At 39.4% G+C, this 23616-nt stretch overlaps 3 protein-coding genes and 2 pseudogenes across 3 annotated transcripts; 1 reads left to right on the top strand and 4 right to left on the bottom strand.

The window, feature by feature from the left end:
• Positions 1 to 1012: 1012 nt before the first annotated feature.
• On the bottom strand, positions 1013 to 1612 carry LOC148296631 (uncharacterized). Its single transcript, XM_088248212.1, has one exon. The coding sequence runs from the start codon at positions 1610 to 1612 to the stop codon at positions 1013 to 1015; it is 600 nt and encodes a 199-aa protein (XP_088104338.1).
• A 4559-nt stretch (positions 1613 to 6171) lies between these two features.
• LOC148296632 (DNA repair protein XRCC3 homolog pseudogene) lies at positions 6172 to 7053 on the top strand (annotated as a pseudogene).
• A 118-nt stretch (positions 7054 to 7171) lies between these two features.
• Positions 7172 to 9757, bottom strand: LOC148296633 (uncharacterized). Its single transcript, XM_088249392.1, has one exon. It carries the CDS (start codon positions 9740 to 9742, stop codon positions 7334 to 7336), a length of 2409 nt encoding a protein of 802 aa, XP_088105518.1. The 5' UTR covers positions 9743 to 9757; the 3' UTR covers positions 7172 to 7333.
• Positions 9758 to 13662: 3905 nt separating this feature from the next.
• On the bottom strand, positions 13663 to 15515 carry LOC148296634 (uncharacterized). Its single transcript, XM_088248588.1, has 7 exons — positions 15266 to 15515; positions 14938 to 15177; positions 14637 to 14839; positions 14461 to 14556; positions 14287 to 14367; positions 13900 to 14190; positions 13663 to 13830 (listed from the first exon to the last, which is right to left on the bottom strand). Exons 1-7 carry the CDS (start codon positions 15513 to 15515, stop codon positions 13663 to 13665), a joined length of 1329 nt encoding a protein of 442 aa, XP_088104714.1.
• A 328-nt stretch (positions 15516 to 15843) lies between these two features.
• On the bottom strand, positions 15844 to 23396 carry LOC148296635 (uncharacterized; annotated as a pseudogene).
• Between the last annotated feature and the right edge of the window lie 220 nt (positions 23397 to 23616).

The raw sequence follows: 23616 nt of genomic DNA on the forward strand, positions 1-23616 counted from the left end.
ATTGGAAAGAGGAAAGTAGGAAATAGGATAAAAGGACACTTGGAAAATTGGAAAATTGGAAAAAGGAAAAAAGGACACTTGGAAAATAGGAAAATAGAAAATTGGAAATTGAACAAAAGGAAACTTGGATAATTGGAAAAAGGGAAAAAAAGGAAACTCTGAAAACATGAAAATTGGAAAAAAGGAAAATTGGAAAATTGGAAAAAGGAAATAGGAAATAGGAAATAGAACAAAAGGAAAGTTAGCAAATTGGAAAATTGGAAAATTGGAAATAGGAAAAAAAGGAAACTTAGAAAATAGGGCAATTGGAAAAAAGAAAATTGGTTAATAGAACAATTGGATAATTGGACAAAAACTGAAAATTGGATAAATGGAAATAGGAAACAGGGACACATGGAAAAGAGGAAAATTGGAAACGAATTGAAATTGTGGAAATGGGAAATAAGACAATTACCATATTGGACAATATTAATTACTTTCTCAATTAGCCAAAGCACGCAACTTATTTTCATTACATAATGGGAAAATAGGAACATTGAAAAATTGGAAAACTGGAAATAGAACAAAAGGAAACTTGGGAAATATAAGGATGGATAACAATTGTCGTGTCCGTGATATTTGAAATCAGGATTACTTTGAACGAAGTGGAGTGTTATTAGACCAAATGCCATTGACATACGATCTAATAGCAATATCAGACCAATATACATGCACTATAGAGCTAATCCGGAAGCAATATATGGTTGATACGGTAGCAATAGTTTAACACTATACATCCAATATTCATACACTATCTATACAATACAAAGTCAATATTAAGCAATATACATGCAATATAACAGCAATATTAAGTAAATGTACATACAATACACACACATCCATTACAGTACATTTCACAGATGCAAAACAAATCGCCCCCGAACCTTAACAATACTATCCCGCGAAGGGAAAACGAAGGCAACAAAAGATCCATGTACTCGGGTCAGATGAACTGAAGCAGCACTCATCCTTACTACAGGTCCATCAAAAGATCCATGTCTTTGTTCTTTGTCCTCGCTGCACGCACGAGACTATGATGACCCATTCCCTCACCACCTATATTCAGCACCTCCCACACACCACCTACATCAATTTCACTCCAATTGTAGTTTGGTGAGATGACTGAAGCATAATCTCGGAACATTTCGAAGCCGTTGTTGAAACATTCAACCATTTCATGGTTATATTCTTCAGATTTTTTGAATTTTTCGACGGCATCTTTCTTTCGCTGTTCCAGTTTCAACTTCAACGACTCTAACTTTTTGCTCCGACTTTTTGCTTTTAGAGTTTGCTTCACTTCTCCAGCAAATGCTTTGTTCAACTTGTTGGCCAAGTTTGCCATCACTTGGCCATCAAGATCACATTTGGTCTCCCACCAAGCTGTTGCCTTAGAGAAATATTGGAGCTCCTGCTTCACGGCACAGATTTTGTCAAGGGGATCAGTGCTGTCGGCCTCACTTCCAGATGAAGTGGGATCATCATTGGGAGTCAGCGGTGGAGATGGAAATGGCACATGCCACGGCATGTCCCCCGGGTAACTCACTTGCTCATTTGGAGGCCGTACATCAGACATCTTCAAGTATTGAAGTATTGAAGTACTACAATTCACAGCTGCCGACTGCAACAAAACAAATAAACGTAGATTCTGTCTGAAGTTGTAAAGGACAATATGGTTAGCTTTAGTGGAGAATGTTTGCGTTTGAGTAAGACTGATATGAAGTACTGATATGAATGTTTGCCTTTGCCTTTGAGTTAGACTGATATGAAGTACTGATATGAATGTTTGCCTTTGCCTTTGAGTTAGACTGATATGAATGTTTACCTTTCCCGTTAATTAAGCTGCCTATGTTGCAGTTATATATACCAAGGTTCATATATTGGGTATTTTGTTGGTGCATTAAATTGATGGGATTGCAAACTACACCATTAACTCCTTGGCTGTAATTTACAGCAGTACAGCATTAGATTAACAACAATAAAATTGGCTTACAAACGAAAAAAAGCAAACCTTAATGGGAAATTCCAAAATTGCAAAATAGCAATAAGGAAACTTGGAAAATTGAAAATAGAACAAAAGGAAAATTGGAAAATTGGAAAATCGGAAATACGAAAAAATGGAAACTTTGAAAATTGGAAAATTGGAAAGAGGAAACTAGGAAATAAGATAAAAGGACACTTGGAAAATTTGGAAAATTGGAAAAAGGAAAAAAGGACAGTTGGAAAATAGGAAATTGGAAAATAAAGCAACTTGGAAAATTGGAAAATTCGAAATTCGAAATTGAACAAAAGGAAACTTGGAAAATAGGAAAAAGGAAAAAAAGGAAACTCTGAAAACATGAAAATTGGAAAAAAGGAAAATTGGAAAATTGGAAATAGGAAATAGGAAATAGGAAAAAAGGACACTTGGAAAATAGGCAAATTGGAAAATTGGAAAATTGGAAAATTGGAAAATTGGACTATTCGATACCTGGATAATTGAAAAATAGCAAATAAGGCAACTTGGAAAATAGCAAAATAGGAAATAGAACAAAAGGAAAGTTAGCAAATTGGAAAATTGGAAAATTGGAAATAGGAAAAAAAGAAAACTTAGAAACTAGGGCAATTGGAAAAAAGAAAATTGGTTAATAGAACAATTGGATAATTGGACAAAAACTGAAAATTGGATAATTGGACAAAAACTGAAAATTGGATAAATGGAAATAGGAAACATGGACACATGGAAAAAAGGAAAATTGGAAACGAATTGAAATTGTGGAAATGGGAAATAAGACAATTACCATATTGGACCATTTTAATTACTTTCTCAATTAGGCAAAGTAGGCAACTTTTTTTAATTACATAATGGGAAAATAGGAACATTGAAAAATTGGAAAACTGGAAATAGAACAAAAGGAAACTTGGGAAATTGCAAAATAGGCACAAATAATGAAAAAATGGATAATTTCATAATTGCATAATTTGATGACACATGGAAAATAGGAAAATATGAATAATGGAAAAATGGAAACGAATTGAGATTGCTGAAATGAGAAATAAGACAATAACCATATTGGTCAATTTGAATGAGTTGATTGATCGGTTCATAATTGTATATTATTTCTTACCCTTCTAGCTTATGATTTGGTTATGTTTTTGAGTTAAACTTGTGCTTTTAATCCTTTTTGTGTTTATCTTTCAGTTAATTGAGCTTTAGGTAACAATGATGGCTTTGGAGAACATAATTCATGCAATTCAAGCATGTTAAGGCCTAATTTGGATGAATTGATGAAGAGCTTAAAGACAAATTCATTATGGCTACAGCCCCCTGCCAGTCCAGTTCCGTAGGTCATATTGCAAGCTTTGTTTCAGCAACCTACATAGCTCGGATGAGGCCGCATTCTTCATGAAAGTTGCTCCACTTGGTGTGTACTATAACATATCCAAAATTCAGCCCCATTGGATAAATCTGGAGTCCGTTACCTAGCAAACACAGAACCATGCTCAGGATGGATCTTATCAGCGCGGAAAATGAGTTAGCAATTTGTTTCGTCCTTAACTTCTTCCTCCGACCTTGGATTGGCCCAAATAACATATGGCTGGAAAGAAGCCATTCTGAACTTCAATTTAGAGTGCTTAAAGTCCTAATTTGATTAAGGGAAGCCCAAGTTGTAAGCCCTTGAAGTTGCTGGTCATGCTGACCTCAGCATGTGCTGGTTGGATGCTTGGTCATGGTGAGCTAGGTATGAGCTATCATTTCTGGTTGGAAGCTTGGTCATGGTGACATGAAGATGAGCTAGGGCTGCTGGTGGGATCTATTGGTGAAGTGCATCAACCAATTCAAGATTTTCTAATACAAGTGCATCACCCAATTTAGATTTTCTAATACAAGTGCATCAACCATTTCAGATTTTATAAAACAAGTGTTGTATGCATTAGCCATACTTAATTCAGATTTTCAGCTTCCTTAGGCCTATATATAGTGAGGTTTCCCAAGCTTGTAAACACACCCCAAGGGGGGGAGCTCTCAAACACTTCTCTAGAGCTCCCTTCCCTTCTCTCCCTCAAATTCTCTTAGTTTCTCTTTCTAGTTTTCAATTGTTGTAATGAAATCTTTTGTGTTGAAATTTTCCTTAAGTTTTTCTTAGTTCCACTTTACTTTTCATTATGTAAATTCTTTCTTAAGTATTCAAGTTTAATTAGTTTCCAAGTTTCAATTATGGTTTTTGTTCTTATTCATTATGTTTATAAGTTAATATGCTAGTTTGAATGATTGATCACCATTTAGGCTTGCGTGTTAGCTATCTTGGTTTGAATTAAGAGTATACACCATGCTTTAATTCGAATTGAACTATGAATAGGAAGAGTATGTATGGACATTCGACAACAGGGATTAGATACATGCTTGGTTGTTTAAAATGTTCTTCTATGCTTAATGGGTTCCTAATGCTTAATTTTAGGTTAGACAACAAATGATCAAATTAGGGAATTAGGAACACAAGGTTATGACCACACACCATGGCTTAATCATACTTTAGCTAGAATCAATCCATTAATCTAAATTGAACTTGGGAACTTATTTGCTTGAGTTACTTATTTCTTTCTTCCTTGTTTTATGTTCTTTGTTTTTGTTTCTATTTTGTGTAGGGAAACTAAATTGGATCATTCAATCACCAATCCCTGTGGAATCGACCTCGCACTTACATATGCTAAACTACCAACGGCTCGTGCACTTGCGAGTATCACAAGTTGAGGATGCAACTGAATCCATTTTGGTGCAGCTGTATCTACACAACATTGATCAATTAGGCAAATAGGCAAATCCCTTATTTGGATTACATAATGGGAAAATTACCAACTTCGGAACATCCAAAATAGAAATATATTACAAAAAGGCATACAGTCAACTGGGTAATAACTCCCGCCCAATACTATCCCGCCTAAGACTCCCGCCAATCCCTCCCGCCAATGACTCCCCCTAATCCCTCCCGCCACTAACTGTCTCTGTTACTCCAGGTCATTAAAACCTGCCTATATTAATAAACCCAGCTGTTTGAAATGAAAGCTTCCATCACATTAACTCCTGCTTGCAGCCATTACCTTCCCCACTGATTTCACTCCCATCACATTTAGTCCCCCTTTTTTCCAATTAAGTCATACACCAGCCTACAATAAATATCGAAGACATGGACCATAACCTCACACCAAACCCAACGCTTTCAATTACTGAAGGAGGGGAGACTGAAACAGAAGCCAAGTCACCCAATTCACTCACTGTAGACTTGGTCCATGGCATGCAGCAATGTCGAGGCAATACCATGTTTTGGAAAAATCTCCATGCAGACATAGTATCAAAAATTGTGGAGGGCCAAGCTAGATGGGATGTCATAAAAAAGCGCACAATTCGCTCTCGTTATCATGCCCGCATGCATCTCGTACATATAAAGGCAATCAAAGGAAAAATTGAAATTGCCCCTACCACTGCAATTATGGTATTCAAGGATTCAGAAGAAATGGCCAAGTTGAAGCAAGAACAAGTGGAAAGGGGATTTGAACTATTTCGTAAGTTTGCAAAAATAGTGGATCCGGCAGGAAACTGGGCCAACATCACTGTGGGCGGGGTCATGAATTTCATGGGTCGTGGTCGCCGCACTTGAAGAGTATGCAAACTTCGAATGTGTCAACAGCAGGGAAATGGAACTATGAGGTGGCCTCTTTTTGTATTATGTAACCATGGGGTGGCCTGTTGTTGTATTATGTAAGTTTGGAAATAGGATTTTATGGAATGATCATGCCTCTTTTTGTATTTGTGCGTATACAGTTTATCGGTGTCCAGTTGAGTGGCGATATAGCAGCAATAACTATACAATAAACAAACGTATAATGGCAATATTATGTCAATAAGAGTACAATAGAGAGATGATAGAGTTACAATATGATCCTATTACAGTACGTACTGCATCAGAATGTTTTTCAAATTATTTGGTCCTCAACAATTTGGTGAAAAAAAAATAATAATAATTACAACCTGGAAAAAGGATGAAGTATACATCCCTTAAAAGGCATATGGCCTACATTACAGACCTTCAAAATGAACTCTATATATATAATGCATGCCTTGTGGCACCATCACATCCCCCCCTAAATTACAGAAACATGACACCCCAAAACCTCATGCTGTTTCCTTTTTCAACCCCTAAATTATCCATTGGATGCCCAATACTAGATCACTGCTTGGGGGGTGGGATACCCTGCAACTCCATAACAGAATTGGTAGGGGAGAGTGGTTCCGGGAAGACGCAGCTTTGTCTCCAACTTACGGTACGAGCTCAGCTCCCACCCTCACATGGCGGACTAGGGGGCTCCTCCGTCTACATATTCACAGAATTTAGCTTCTCATTTCGTCGATTGCAACAACTAGGCAACCTTTATCATGCATCATACCCCAACTTAATAAGGTTGGAGCCATTGGAAGACATATATGTTCGTGGTGTTCATGATGCTCAAGAACTCATCCATGTCCTTGGAGACATAGAAGCATTTATTGTCATTGATCACACCCACCTACCTGTCAAACTCATTGTCATTGATTCCATTGCTGCATTGTTCCGATCACAGTATCAGACAACACCGGCCGATTTGAAACGGCGGTCTGAAATGTTCTTCAACATATCTGGGACATTGAAGGGTTTAGCAAATAAATTTGGGTTGGCGGTGGTTGTCACCAACCAAGTGGTGGATTTTATTGGGCCACATGATGGAGTGAATGGGGTGAGGTTGGGAAACTTGGAGTCCCTGGACACATCAGGCAGACGGGTGAGTCCAGCTTTGGGACTGGCTTGGGCACATTGCATAAATTCAAGAGTGTTCTTGGCAAGACATGAGCAATCTATTGGGGTTAACATTCGTAATGCTCCTTCAACAACTATATGTAGTCAAACACATAGGACATTTCACCTTGTATTTGCCCCACATCTGGCCTATGCATCCGCCGAATTTGTAATCAGAAAAGAAGGTTTAGTCGGAGTATCAGGGTAACTGTGTAATAAAGGAATTCTAAGAACTTTAATGTTTTGGATCCTTTTGGAATTACATTCCAGGCCCTTCAATTTCGCACTCAAATTATAATAGCAATCTGGAACCAATACCAGTGCAATAAAAGTACAATAAAATAGCAATCTGGAAGCAATACAGCATGCTGTAGCAATGCAACCCAAATTATGCAAATTTAAAACAATTCCCATTCAACATAACACGAAACCACCACAAATAAAAGTAAAGTTTACATGACCTACCAAAGCAACACAAATCATATTGTCTAAGATACATTGCGCAATGGAATATTGTTTTTACAGGTGCTTTTATTGTGGCCTCCGGAACCACACCTTGAGCACGTTCTTGTAATGGTGCCCTCTCCTTGCGAGGGAATTCTTAACTTCTTTCGTCTGCCTGGCATGACCCTTGCCATGGGAGGTAGCACAACTTGACTTCCAACATCTTCAGGAATATCCCACCTTCCGTGAGGCTGTACCGGGTAGATGCTATCCGAATAAGCATCCATCCAAGTTTTTCGAGTGTAATACCGAGAAGCCTTTGAGTATACATTTACTTTCAAGAAGCGGCAAACTGCAACTACATGCTTGCAAGGTAGCTGCTCAAGCTGAAACTTTCTACAACTACAACTGTTGTTCGTCAAATCTACGAGGCCGTCTATATAACCGTCCAAAACATTATACTGTGCATTATTTACTTTAACCACATTCATCCTTGCAGCATCCTCCAACCTGTTCCTCAACTTCTTCTCTCCAAAATTGGGGCACAATGTTGTTGTGCAATTCAAAGCCAAGTCACGACGTTCGGTGAACCATTTCACAAGGAGATTCATAATTTCCCCTATCAAATGAACCACTGGCATCATCCTTGCAAACCTAAGGACTGAGTTGATTGACTCCGCAATATTTCTTGTCATTACATTGTAGCGGCGTCCATCCATGTGAGCTCTAGACCACTTATGTAACCCTGCGTCTTCAAGATATTGAGCAACATGTTCCTTTCGCTTGATCTTGCCAAAATGACAATCAAATTCAGCAATGGAATAAGATTTCGCAGCCTTCTCAAAGTGCATAAGTATGTGATCATGCTTTTTCAACTTGCAAGTGCGTTTCATGTTCCCCTTCATATGATAAAAGCATATGCCATGTTGCGCCGTTGGAAAAACTTTGTTCCACACATTCTCTATGCTAACATTGCGATCAGAAATAATAACAAGATTGGGACACTCACCAATGGCTTCATGAAGTTTAGTGAAAAACCAATGCCATGATGCATCCGTCTCCAAATCCCCGATCCCAAAAGCAAGAGGATATATATTTCGATTACCATCAAATGCATTTGCTACAAACATAACACCCTTGTACTTGGATTTTAAATGAGTGGCATCCACGGCTATCACTGGGCGCATGGAAGAACGAAACCCTCTAATACATGCGCCAACCGCCATAAAGAAATACACAAAGTGATTGTTCTCATCAGTTTGGATGTGTGTTTTTGTGCCGGGATTCATACGCTCCAATTCATAGCAATAAGCTGGAAGGATATAATATGCCTCCTCCGCTGATCCTCTAATGGACAATAGAGCTAACTCCCTTGCTTTCCAAGCTTTCGAATAATGTATGCTGAAACCAAAGTTGTGTTTCACATCTCTCATAATGTCACTTGGTGTGTATATTGTCCGAGAATCCTTAAACTTCCTTTTAAATGAAGTGGCTACAAGTGCTGCAGTTGCTTGACGATGGTTGTCACTTACAACCCTCAAATCACATTCATGGACAGTTGTACACCTCACAATCATGAAGCTGTTATCTCCAAATCTCGATGCTCGGACTCGCCATGGGCATGGACGTTGAGAACAAACCACAACCAACCTCTTAGTGCAAGACGATTGCACCTTAAATTCAAAGTGGCCTCTTAATGCCATCAACTGTAACTCCGTCAACAATGCTTTCTTAGTAGAGAAAATTTGCCCAACTGTAATTTTCGAATTCCAATCACTTCGCGAAAACCCCCCATCCAAATATGCTTCTCCATCATTTACACCGGCTTCATTGTACCGGTTCTGTTCACCTATTTCATTCGAATAATGTTCACGAATGGGTTCAGATTCTCCTCCTAAATGCATTATTGGCAGTTGGGCAGATGTGTTCAAGCAGCCCAAAATAGGAGGGGCAGAGTACACTGACACTTCATTTCTTTCAGTACCATTGTCACCACCATGCATCTGATCCACCTCGCTAAAATCAATCATATTCATAAAATCTGTCCCTACTTCACCTCCCACATCAGTGCCATTTGTATTATTCCAAGTTACTTCATTGCTTTCAACAATGGCAACTGAAGAACGACCCATCCGACTACTATCTGTCGTGATATGCATACTATCAACTACATCATTTCTCAGTCCTTTATCTTCTATACTCACGAGCAAGGGAGCTAGTTTTGAAGGTGTTACCTCAGAATTGTACTTCATAAAAAATTTTACATCATCATCGTCCTCAATCTTTATGTGCTTCCACTCATTCGAGGCCACCAAAACTGAGAATTTTAAGCTAACCTTGTCTTCGCTGCTGTTTGTATTACCAATCTGATGCACACGGTCCAATAGTTCAGCAAATTTGATGGTCCGTGGAACTATTAAGCCTTTTGACTCACCCCCTTTGTATTTGCACATCTTCTTCGAGGTGACCTATTTTCCATTGTAGCACACGAGAATAACAATTGTCTCCATTTCTGACCATGACAAAACAACATTTCATTACCACAATATAACCACAATAAACATACAATACAATAGCAATATAACCACAATATAAAAATAATATAATAGCAATATAACGTCAACACAACAGCAATACGACAGTGAAATAAGAGGAACGCAACAGCAGTACACCAGTAACACATCAGCAATCACACTATACAGATATACTACATCAAATGGAAAATCCCAAGTTTCAAGATTCACATATCCAGACCAATATAAGTGCAATTGGTACAAACCCAGATGACTGAGCATGAATATTCAACAAAACCTAACCCAAACCAATTAAAGCCAAAACGAATTTAACACAAACCCAAACAATCAAAATATAACCCATTTCACATAATCCCACTAATTTTAAGAAAATAACCATCAACACTACCTTTTCGAGGTCGCCAACCCACTAAAGCTTCAAGGTTGCAAGCAGCTATTCAGAAGACATACCTAAAGGGAGGGGTTCCGATTCCAAACAGAGAGCAAGAGACCGAATACAGGGAGAAAGAGAGAGACAAACAGCTGCGCTATGAGAAAGAGAGCAAAGAGAGAGACACAGAGTTGCGCTAGAGAGAGAGAGAGCCAAGAGAGACACAGAGAGCTGCGTTAGACAGAAACCAAAGAGAAAGAGAGCTGTGCCAGAGAGAGAGAGAGCTGAGTAGTGCGAAGAGAGAACAAACTTTCTGAACTTGTGAACATTCAGCAATAAGTGGACAATAATTGTATATTTATAGATGTTAGTTGTAAAAAAATAGGGAGCCAGTGGTATTTTTAATTGAGATTATAATTTTGGTGGTATATACCGCTATTTCCCTTTTTTTTTTAAGACTTTGCGCGACCAATATATAGTATTTCGTCGCGCAAAGTATATTCTAAAAATTTGGGCGGGTACCAAAAAAGGGAATTTAAAATAATAAAAAAATTACGACTTTGCGCGACCAATATATAATATTTCATCGCGCAAAGTATAGTCGAAAAATTTGGCGGGTACCAAAAATGGGTATTTTTCTTTTAAAAAAAATTTTACGACTTTGCGGGACCAATATAGTACTTCATCGCACAAAGTGTACTCTAAAAATTTGGTGGGTACCAGAAATAGATATTTTGAAAAAAAAAAAAAAAATTACGACTTTGCGCGACCAATATAGTACTTTGTCGCGCAAAGTGTACTCTAAAAATTTGGCGGGTACCAAAAATGGGTTTTTTTTTTTAAAAAAAAATTTACGACTTTGCGCGACCAATATATAGTATTTCGTCGCGCAAAGTATACTTGAAAAATTTGGGCGGGTACCAAAAATGGGAATTTTAAAAAAAAAAAATTTACGACTTTGCGCGACCAATATATATTATTCGTCGCACAAAGTGTACTCGAAAAATTTGGTGGGTACCAAAAATGGGACGCGGGAATATTTTGGTCGCGCAAAACTTTGAGAGACCAAAATTTCGTGGCGCAAAACCCTAAAAATTTGGGCGGGCACCAAAAATGGGAAATTTTTTTAAATTTTTTTTAAAGACTTTGCGCGACCAATATATTATTTCGTCGCGCAAAGTGATCCGGTTTTTAAAACCAACATAACTCCTCCACCATTTTCTCAATGTCTTCTACTCTTCTTACCTCTCCTCTCTCTTTCCCTCTCCCCAAATCCTACCCTTTCTCTCACACTCAGTCCTCTCACTTAATCTCTCATCTCTTTCTTCACTATGTCTCACCAAATCCTACCCTTTCTCTCACACTCACTCCTCTCACTTAATCTCTCATCTCTTTCTTCACTATCTCTCACTCTCACTCACTCTCTTATCTCTCTTTTCATCATCTCTCACTCTCACTCACTCTTTCATCTCTCTCTCACTATCTTCTCTAATTCTCTCACACTCACTTCTCCCTCTCATTCTCACTCACTCAAAATCTTGTCAAATGGTATATTCTCTCCAAATGTTAAATTTTTTTCAATAATATGTGTTTTTAGAGTTAGTTTTGAGTTTATGCCAATTTTTTGTAATTATTTTATGTTATTTTTTTGATATTTGACAATATTTGTTTTTTTTTTTGTAGGGAATTGTCAAGACTTTGACGGCTAAAGTCGAAAAACATATCCTCCGCCACTACCATCACAATAGGCTTGTAGATTTTATTATTGTACTTTGTTAATTTATGTGTACATTTGAATGTTATATATATTGGATAATTTGACCACTATTTTTCATATGTAATTTTATTTTGAATATGTCAATTTAAATTAAAGTAATTAAAAAAATAAAATCATACAATTAAATTAAATTTAAAAAGTAAAAATTTGAAAAAATTAATATAATGAAATTGATATAAGAGAAATAATAAAACAAAATGTCAAAATCCTTGCGCAACAAAATATTTCGTCGCGCAAACTAACTAGTTTATTTTTAATTAATTTTTTTTTAAAAAAAATAAATATTTCATCGCGCAAAGTAAATTTGCGCGACGTTAAGGTTCGTCGCACAAAGTGGTTAAGGTTCGTCGCGCAAAGTAAATAATATTCGTCGCGCAAAGTTGATAATATTCGTCGCGCAAAGTGGAACTATTCATCGCGCAAGGTTGCTATTAGTCGTCGCGCAAAGTAGTTCGAATTCGTCGCACAAAGTGGTTACTGTTCGTCGCGCAAAGTGTCTTTGAGCGACCAAAAGTTCGTCGCGCAAACTTTGCGCGACGAAATTGTACTTTGCGCAACAAACTTATTTCATCGCGCAAAGTGTTTTTTGTAGTAGTGTAGATATCTATGGCAGGCTTCGTTGCGAGAGTTCAGCTAAGTAGAGGGTTGTGAATATGATCTTTTTTTTATACATGTATTTGACAATAGGGTCCAAAAAGGGTTGAAAGTTCATTTCCACTCTCAGTTTTCTCTCTTCTCACTCTACTACCGAAACCCTAACCAACCCTAGTATTTATCTTTGCTTTTTGTCTTGGACCATGGGTAGAACCACTACTAAATTTCACTGTTTGCGCGACGAAGACAAATTTGTCGCGCAAAGTACAAAGTAGTCGCTCGAATAACAGCGCGACGAAATAACCGTCGCGCAAACTCAGTCGCGCGAAGTCCGTAAAGAAATCCCTTGCGCGACAGACCATTGCTCATTTCGTCGCGCAACAAGCTCGTTGCACCAACAGTTCTGGGACGGCTACACTTCGTCGCGCAAACATTTTGCGCGACGATTATGTGTTCGTCGCTCAAAACTGTGCGACGATTTGGCGTCGTCGCACAGACATTTGAGAGGCGGCATAATAATTGTTGCGCACCTTTATGCGCGACGAAAAAAAAATTGTCGCTCAAAGCTGGTGCGACGAATTACCATCGTCGCACAGACATTTGAGAGGCAGCATAAGGGTCGTCGCTCAGCTTTATGCGCGTCGAAAAATAATTGTCGCACAAACCTGGCGCGACGATGAACTTTCGTCGCTCCGTTTTATGCGCGACGAAGAATAGATTGTCGCACAAACCCTGTGCGACAATGCCATTTGTCGCGCAAATATAGAGCGACAAAATTCTCGTCGTCGCGTTGCCTTTAGGGGACGACATTTTTCGTCGCGCAAACGTAAATATATTGTTTCTCCATTTAAATTATAATGGTTTGTATTTTCCTGTGGAAAATTTTGCGCGACGACATCACGGCATATGTTCGTCGCGCAAAAGAGTAATTAAATTATTATTTTTTTCTTTTTGGGGAAATTTTTGTTTGGTTTATTTATTTTTATAATTAAATGAAATGACAATAAAAAAATGTAATTAAGAGAAAATTTTTGTTATAACATAATATAGAGTCAAATAAAAGAAAAATGTTTCAAATGTCATAAAGAAAATAGAAAACTAATCAAACATTGTTTGATAATCTACTTGGTCTCCGATCTGGACATTGTGGACAGGGGCAGAGGTTTGATGGCCATGCTCGGGTTGGATGGGCTCAGAGGTGGATGGAGGAACAAAAGACGGTACGGGAATGCCGGACTGGGCGAGGGACTGTAAGAACGAATCCATCTGGGACATCCGGGCTTCAAGCTCGGCCATCTGGGCCACCTTTGCTTCAAGCTCGGCCATCTGGGCCACCCGGGCTTCAAGCTGGTCCATCTGGGACATCCGGGCTTCAAATTGGGCCATCATTGCTGTCATAGCACTGTTTGACTGGGACGATGAACGGGATCTAGGTTCCCGCCGCCGGGCATTCCCCATCCCTCGACAATATGTCCCTGGCCGCCTCCCGAGAGTCTGCTCCAAAGCCTCCGTCAAGATCTGAAACCCTGCATCTGGTGGAGGAGCCACGGACTCGAGCGGCGTATCGGGAGGAAGCTGAGAGGCGGACTCCTGAAGAACCAACTGGCTCTTCTCAATCATGGTCATCTATTTAACATAACATAAAATATTAATTAAAACATTCATATAATAAAGTTGAAACTTGAACGTGTAAGAGAATAATTACAATTAAAGACTACTTACATGAATGGACTCCGCCAACTCATTCCCAGGTCGAACATAAACGTCGCCAAAGACATCAATCTCTGGGAATTTGGACCCCTCCTAATTGAACAAGAGAAAAAAAATTGTTAGTACAAAAAAAACAAATTAATATTAAATACATTAAAAAGTAAATAAAAATTATATAATTATTACCTGCCGCCGCGCCTCCATCCTATAGGAGAAGGGCCTGGCACCTGAATGGTGGAGAAGAGTCTTCTTCGCCCTATTGCCCTTATTTGCTTTGGCCATCTTTTGGTATACAAAAAAAAAATATTTTAGTTGAAAATGAAATGAAAACAGAATTTTGAACTTAGAATAAAAAAAAATACCACATAATCTGCCCCCTGAAAATGACCACAGAGCCACTCCCAACTATCCTCCCGCCCCTCAAGCTCCTTCGGGCAACCCTCCAGAAGAGCAACCTGCGGATCATCATATGCCTGAAAATGGTGGTGCAGGTCGCTCTTCCACTGCTTGTACCTATTCGCAAACAGTCTATCGATGTACCCGAACAAATCATCGTTGAGATTCTCTAAATTGTAGTTGATCTGTAATAAATTAATTACATGCATTAAGTACTAGAAATATATAAAATTGGAAGGGAAAACAATTAAAAGGTAGGATACATACCCGACAGCTGTCCACGCACCTCCATCTGCACCTCGTTAGGCATGGCCTTCCAAGACTTCCATTTCATCGGACAATGGGTCCGAATGACTGAACCAACATCGTGGGCCAATGAGCTATGTTGGTCCGCAGTAGGTGCAGCCCGATGACGCTCGTCGTATCTGATGTTGATACGACTGTTGGTCACCCGAGTGAGCTTCGCCGTACTCAACTGGCGACAAGGTCCCCGGGTGTTCTTCTTGGCTGCAAAGATATATAAAATTAACGTTAATTAACAAATTATTAAAAAAAATAATGGTACAGTTTATTTGTAGGTAAAGGAAATCTTTACCTGGTTGAGAACCTGACGCACCAGCAGCAGAGGTCGAAGCGGTGTCGATCAAGTGGGGAGGGCGATGACGCCGCCTGGCGCTAACAGGCTGCGCAACTGAGGACTCTGATGACGCCTGTGCATGGGAGACGTTCGGAACAGATGGGATCTCGTTCAACTGTGCTGGAGCAGTGAGAGCTGACGTTGCAATCGGGGGAGGCAAACTATGAGGACTCATCACCGTCTTACGACGTCTGATAAGGTTCGACATCTGCACAACTGATAAGGTCTTAAAATTAAAACATCCTTGCCTAAAATGTTTGTTTATTTTAAAAAAAACAACCTCAACAACTAATCAACAGCAAATTCAATATTTAGCATACAAATACACAGAAACATGTATTCTTATAAAAAAAATTAATAATAAACAGATGCACATTGTTTTAAAGCAAACAAAACAAAAACAGATATATATTAAAAATAACATATGCACATTGTTTGCAAACAAAACAAAAACATATATATATAAATAAATAAAAAACAGAAACAAATATTCATCTCAACAAAATGAATATCTAATTTGGTTAGTTGCACATATCTTAAATCTGAAAAGCAATCCAAATACAAAAAACAGAAAATTAAGAAAAGCAATCAAAATACAAAAAACAGAAAACATAAAATTGTGCTCCAATCAAATTTAAAATCTGAAACCAAACCAAATACAAAATCACAAATCCAACACTATTTCAACATTTCCAATAAAATCTGAAATCACAAATGCAAATCCAATACAAAAAGGAAATTGAAACGGAGCAATCCTAACCAACCACCAGACTAAGTAATGTAAACACTTACAAAATAAATATACAAATTCAAACAGCAGATTTCAGAAATTTAATCCTAACATATATTTTAATCCACAACTTTCAGAAAAAAAAAATCCAAAAACTTGTAATTATAAATCGGGGCTAGAGTCGGGACTTTTACCGTATGGGTTTCGATGGTGGAGAGCGAGAGAGAAATCGAAGGGCCGTCGTCTGATGGAGGAGCGAGTGACTGAGAGCGGATGGAGGAGACAGGGACAGAGAGGGATGAGTGGGGATGGAGGATAGAGGGACTGAGAGGGATGAGTGGAGACGGACGAGAGAGGGATGAGTGGGGACGGAGGAGAGAGCGGCTGAGAAGGATGAGGGGCGGGGCTGAGAGCTTGCGATAGAGACTGGGTGAGAGATTTGGGGGTGCGAAGGAGAGAGACCGGGTGAGAGATCAATGGGTTCGAAGGAGAGAGAGATAGAGGGGCTGAGAGGTTGAACGCGAGAGAGAGAGTGGCTGAGAGATTTGAGGGTTCGACGGATTTTAGGGTTCGAGGAGAGAGAGACAGAGGGGCTGAGAGAGGTTGAAGACGAACAGAAATGCGCGTTTTTTTTCATAAAAGCTTCGCCGACTTGCGCGACGAAATATGTAAAATGTCGCGCAAAGATAAATATCGCACTTTGCACGACGGATAAAATAACCTGTCGCGCAAAGAATTATTAATTCGCGGGATAAACTCCGCCAAAAATTTGGGCGACTTGCGCGACAACATTTTTTACAACGTCGCGCAAAGATAAACCCTAAACCCTGAAACATGGTCCAGAAACCCTTACTTACATCGCGGGATAAGTCTAACCGGTCGCGCAAAGAATTTTTAATTCGCGGGATAAACTCCGCCAAAAATATGGGCGACTTGCGCGACGACATTTTTTTCAACACGTCGCGCAAAGATAAACCCTAAACCCTAAACCCTAAACCCTGAAACCTGGTCCAGAAACCCTTACTTACATTGCGCGACGGAAATAACTTCATACGTCGCGCGTAGAACTATTGCGCGACGGAAATAATCTTATTCGTCGCGCAAGAAAGGCATGGAAATATTAGTGAGTATATTGTTTTAATGGGGCTACGCATTCTACAATACTAGTTTCACCGATCCAACCGTCAAACTTGTTTGTTTATACTTAGAGATCGTACACGCCAAAAATTGAAAAAAATACACATTCATAGATGATGTTACCGGACCAAAATTTTCAACAATTATAAACAAAAAATCACGATTTAACGGTTATTTTAACTCCGATTTTGATGATATTTTACGGATGCACTCCTTTACCGTATATAAATACAATTACTGAATTTGATCTCCATTGAAAAATATTTACACTAGTGGATACCACAACATCTTATGTTATATTTAACAAAAGTACATCAACAACTCTTAATGTTTGTGAATATATAGTAATTGGCTACATACGCATTCTACAAAACTATTTTCAACGATCCAACCATCAAACCTGTTTCTTTAAACGTAGAGATCGTACTTAAAAAAAATTGGAAAAAATATACAGTCCTAGATGACATAACGGGACCACAATTTTCGATGGATATATATGAAAAATCACGATTGAACGGGTATTTTAACTCCGATGTTCAAGATTTTCTATGGGCGCACCCCTTTACTGTATATGAATACAATTACTGAAGTTGATATTCATTTAAAATTATTTACACTAATGGATAGTTCGTTTAATTTCTTAACTATCATGCCATATAAAAGAAATAAAATTTAAAAACTTGGTTTGGGCGACGAATGAGCTCCTTGTTCGTCTCTGAAGGTTTGCGCGACGTATATTCATGTTCGTCGAGCAAAGATGATTTATCTAATTCGTAAATTTTTGTAATATTTGGAACAATGCGCGACCGATAAATCGTACTCGTCGCGCAAAGATGATTTTTAACATTATTATCACATATTTGCTTTTGCGCGACAACGATGTCCGTCCCGCTAAGAATGATTGTGCGACACAATAAAATATTATCCGTCGCGCAAATGTAAAGACCGGTCGTCCAGTGTAGACGACCGGTCGTTTTTTCACAGATTGTAATTGCTCTTTTTCACTTCCAACCTATTTTGCGCGACGAATATATCCGTCCCTCCAAGTATGATTGTGCGACGCGAACTATTTAATTTCGTCGCGCAAATGTAAAGACCGGTCGTCCAGCGTAGACGACCGGTCGTTTTTTCACAGATTGTAATTGCTCCTTTTCACTTCCAACCTATTTTGCGCGACGAATGTATCCATCCCTCCAAGTATGATTGTACGACGCGAACTATTTAATTTCGTCGCGCGAATTTAACGACCGGTCGTCCAGCGTAGACGACCGGTCGTTTTTGTACAGATTGTAATTGCTCTTTTTCACTTCCAACCTATTTTGCGCGACGAAAATGTCCGTCCCTCTAAGTATGATTGTGCGACGCGAACTATTTAATTTCGTCGCTCGAATTTAACAACCGGTCGTTTAGTGTCAACGACCGGTCGTTTTTGCACAGATTCTAATTTTTTTTTAAACTTCCAACCTATTTTGCACGACGAACATATCCATCCCTCTAAGTATGATTGTGCGACGCCAACTATTTAATTTCGTCGCGCCAATTTAACGACCGGTCGTTTAGTGTAGACGACCGGTCGTTTAGTGTAGACGACCGGTCGTTTTTGCACAGATTCTAATTTTTTTTTTAAACTTCCAACCTTATTATGCGCGACGACAATATCCGTCCCCCAAAGTATGATTTCGCGACGACTACAAATTGATTTCCGTCGCGCAAATTTAAAGACCGGTCGTTTAGTTTCGACGACCGGTCGTTTTTCCACATATTCTAATTTTTTTTTAACTTCCAACCTTATTATGCGCGACCAATATTTCCGTCCCGCAAAGTGTGATTGTGTGACGCGGACACGTTTTGTTCGTCGCGCAAAGTTAACGACCGGTGTGTAGACGACCGGTCGTTTTTTGACAGATTGTAATTGGCTGATTACCACTTACAACATATGTTCAGTTTTGAATCCATAACTTCTTAACCATATGTCCAAATTTCATGTTATTTATACGGTTGGATTCAGCACAAAAAAACAAAGAACGTAGGGCGGACCAAAAGTCAAAAACAGTTAAGAAAATGAACAGAATTCAATAAAAGAAACGAAAAACGTTGCAAACACGTTACAAAGTTCCCCACATATATTGAAGGTTTGGATATACATTCCACAAATATTCGAACAATATTCAAACAAATATTTAAGGTTTGATAATCATTTAATATGTTTTACATGGCAAGTCGCAAATATTTTACATTATTCATCATCTGAACTATAATAATCTTCGTTTTCGTCGCTATGATCACTGTCGGTCTCCCAATCATCCTCCTCCTCCTCTTCCTCCTCCTCCTCCTCCTCAAGTACATCATCATCATTGTTCGGGCCCACGGTTGGATCGTATCGCGGAAGATAACCGAGGTCAATTGTAATTGACTGAATCGGTATTTCTCTTGGAGACACTCCTTCAAGCTGAAAAGGTTGCTGTACGACAATTGTATCTCGAAGTGTTTGTGCATCATGTTCCATGGAAGATTCGAAACGTTGGTCAGCAACGTCGACGTCGTTGTCAGATGGGTCTAGTTCTGGTATAGCATACACATTCCTCTGACCCATCTGCTGAACAACTTTCCACCCGCTCCCTGCTTTAGGGTCATCTAGATAGACAATCTGTTTTGCCATGGTTGCCAAAATGTAAGGGTCGTCATCATACCAAGTTCTGCTCATGTTCACAGATAATAACTCATGATCGATTTTAATACTTCCCTACCTATTTTGGTTCGTATCAAACCATCGACACTTAAACATGATCACTTGGTATCGGTCTTTGTAAAGCAATTGCACGACAGTGGTGAGTTTGCCATAGAAATCAATGTCTGTACTTTCGCCTCCACCTGGAACATGGACACCGCTGTTTTGCGTACACAACTTGTCATCTCGTGCACTCACCAAAAACTTGACGCCGTTAACATGGCAACCCGAGAACAATTCAGCCCGAAGTGGGCCGAATGCTAAGTTATATAACTCTTCACTGTAAGTGGGGGAATTCTCTGATTTCAACTTGGTCACCTAATATTATTAAAAAAAAATTCAATAGCATGGAAATGTTAGTTTGACAATTTCAAATACTACAATATATAGGTCAATTACAAAATACTTATAACTTACATATTGCAAGAACCATTTTGGAAATAATTCACGGTGTTTCTTGGAATACAAATGTGATGGATGTTCTCGCTTCATCATCTCTTCATGCTCATCTAAGTATGCCATTATCTCATCACAATTGTTCAATACGAACCAATGAGCTACCTCCATATCTTTCCTGGAAAATGACTCCCCTTGTACAAGATCTCCAAAGGGTCGTGCGCTTTGAGAAAAAACAGAAAGTTGCTCATTTCTCACACCTCCGTCATTATTGCGCTGAGGTCGATTGAAAGCCGTGTCCACATCTTTTAAATACATTCCACAGAAAGTCAGCGCCTCATATTGAACCCAAGCCTCTACAATTGATCCTTCGGGCTTCGCTCTGTTGCGTACGCTTCTTTTCAGCTCTCTGAGAAGCCTGCCAAAATATAATGAAAAGATGAAAATCAGGAAGTAGCAAGAATACGAACCAATGATGCATACAGAAATGATGCCAAGTTATATACCTTTCTATAGGATACATCCAGCGATAGTTGACTGGACCCCCAAGCAATGCCTCTTCTGGCAAGTGAACCATCACGTGGATCATACTTGTGAAGAAAGCCGGAGGGAATATCATCTCAAACTTGCATAGGACTTGGACAATGTCATCGCGCAACTGATGAATGTCTGTCTTTTGCAATGTCTTTGCCGTCAGTTGGGAAAAAAATCTGGACAACAATATGATTGGCTTGACTACATCTTCCGGCAACAGGTGTCGAATCCCAACAGGAAGTAAGCGTTGCATAAACACATGGCAGTCATGACTCTTGAGTCCGGTAAATTTACCCCCGTCAACATTCACGCAACGTGCGATATTAGAAGCATACCCATCAGGAAACTTTACAGACGACACAAACTGTAGAAACTCTTTTTTGTCATTCGGTTTCATGGAAAAAAACGCAAGATCCCTTATAGCTTTATCATTGCCCCTTTTCAGCCATAAACCCCTTCGTATGCCCATTCTTTCTAAATCAAGATGAGCTTTTATCGTGTCCTTTGTCTTGTCCTTGATATCTAGAATCGTTCCCATCAATGTGTCAAACACATTTTTCTCAACATGCATAACGTCGAGATTGTGCCTCAATTTTAGTTTCGACCAATATGGGAGCTCAAAAAACATAGACTTGTGCGTCCAGTTCATATGTGTAGCAGGTTTGGTTCGACTAACAGTTTTCCCGAACGAAGCAAAATCCAAATGGTTAAGCTGATCCAAGATCTGATCACCGGACGATTCTCTAGGTCTTGCACGATGCTCTTTGTTCCCCTCGAACTCTTTATCCTTTTCCCGCCACTCGTGATCCCATGGCAACCATCTTCGATGCCCAAGGTAACACACTTTTCCAGCGTGCCAACCAGAAGTCACATCTTCCTTGCATACAGGACATGCCATATAACCCTTTGTGCTCCACCCCGACACCATTGCATATGCGGGAAAATCATTCACAGTCCACATAACTGCCGCTCTCAAAGTGAACATCTTCCCAGTGGATTTATCGTACGTGCGCACACCGTTTGTCCATAAATCCTTGAGCTCATCAACCAACGGCCTTAAGTACACATCGATTGACCTGCCAGGATCCTCATTTATCAAAACAGTCATCATCATGTACTCTTTTTTCATGCATTTCCAAGGCGGCAAATTATATGGGAATACGAAAATCGGCCAAGTACTGTGATGTTGGTTTAGAACCCCGTACGGATTGAATCCGTCAGTGGCAAGTCCCAGCCTAACATTTCGGGGATCAGCAGCAAACTCGGGGAACGTTCGATCGAACTCTTTCCATGCCTCCCCATCTGCAGGATGCCGCATCACATCGTCGTCTACCCGTTTTTCCTTATGCCATCTCATGTCTGTGGCAGTATGCGTCGACATATACAATCGCTGCAATCTTGGTTTCAGGGGCAGATAACGCATGACTTTTTGTGAAACCTTAGTCATTCTATTCTGAGACTTCTGTTTGAACCTCGACTCATTGCATATAGGGCATGTATCCAATGATTCATACTCTTTGTAGAATAACATGCAATTGTTTTTGCAAGCATGGATTTTTTCATAACCCAATCCAAGACCACTCAACATCTTCTGCGCCTGTCTGTGGTCTTTCGGCAAACAATTGTCCGTCGGAAGCATTCTCTTGAAAACCCCCAAAAAGTAATCGAAACTCAGGTTCGACATACGGTACTTTACTTTTCCATGCATTAGCTCCACAATTGTTTGTGGCAGTATGCGTCGACATATACAATCGCTGCAATCTTGGTTTCAGGGGCAGATAACGCATGACTTTTTGTGAAACCTTAGTCATTCTATTCTGAGACTTCTGTTTGAACCTCGACTCATTGCATATAGGGCATGTATCCAATGATTCATACTCTTTGTAGAATAACATGCAATTGTTTTTGCAAGCATGGATTTTTTCATAACCCAATCCAAGACCACTCAACATCTTCTGCGCCTCTCTGTGGTCTTTCGGCAAACAATTGTCCGTCGGAAGCATTCTCTTGAAAACCCCCAAAAAGTAATCGAAACTCAGGTTCGACATACGGTACTTTACTTTTCCATGCATTAGCTCCACAATGGCCGTCGGAACGGAAAAGCTCTCGCACCCCGGATATAACTCTTGGTTAGCATTTCTTAACAGTTTTTCATACTGTTCAAACTCTGCACTATCCGTTGGTGTAGACACATCATCTTCCCCTTGCTGATTGCTGCTCGTCGATGCAAATGGAAAAGCATCATTTATAATATCCATGACTTGTTCATTAGGTTCCACAATAGGTTCAACATTGTCCACTGTTGTGGCCCTTGAAGACGAAGCAATGTCTAATTGTTCCCCGTGATGGTTCCAAGTGCTGTATGTCTCAATCATTCCATTCCTTACTAAATGAAATCGAACAGTTTCAATTGTCTCCCACAACATGTTGTTACACTTCCTACAAGGACACCGGATTCTAGTTGCACCCGGGTTGTGTGACCGTGCAAAGTGAATTAAGTCCTCGATTCCATCCAAGTATTCGTCTGCGCACCTGTTAGGGTTCTGTATCCACCTTCTGCTCATAATTCCTGGAACCACAATCACAATACAACAATCATGTTGTATTCTTACAAAATCATAACGTCACCTTATGCCTTCGGTAAGGGCCCTATCCCATTCGGAAATGCATAGTCATGTCACATAATTTACAACTACATGAGATTAGATTTCGACGTGGATGAATTTCGGCAGCATCTCGGTACAGTTCTTGAGGCGTACCGTAGATATAAAATACCTACGTACC

This window comes from Prunus avium, chromosome 2, assembly GCF_965620075.1.
Source record: "Prunus avium chromosome 2, drPruAviu1.hap1.1, whole genome shotgun sequence".
NCBI lineage: Eukaryota > Viridiplantae > Streptophyta > Magnoliopsida > Rosales > Rosaceae > Prunus > Prunus avium.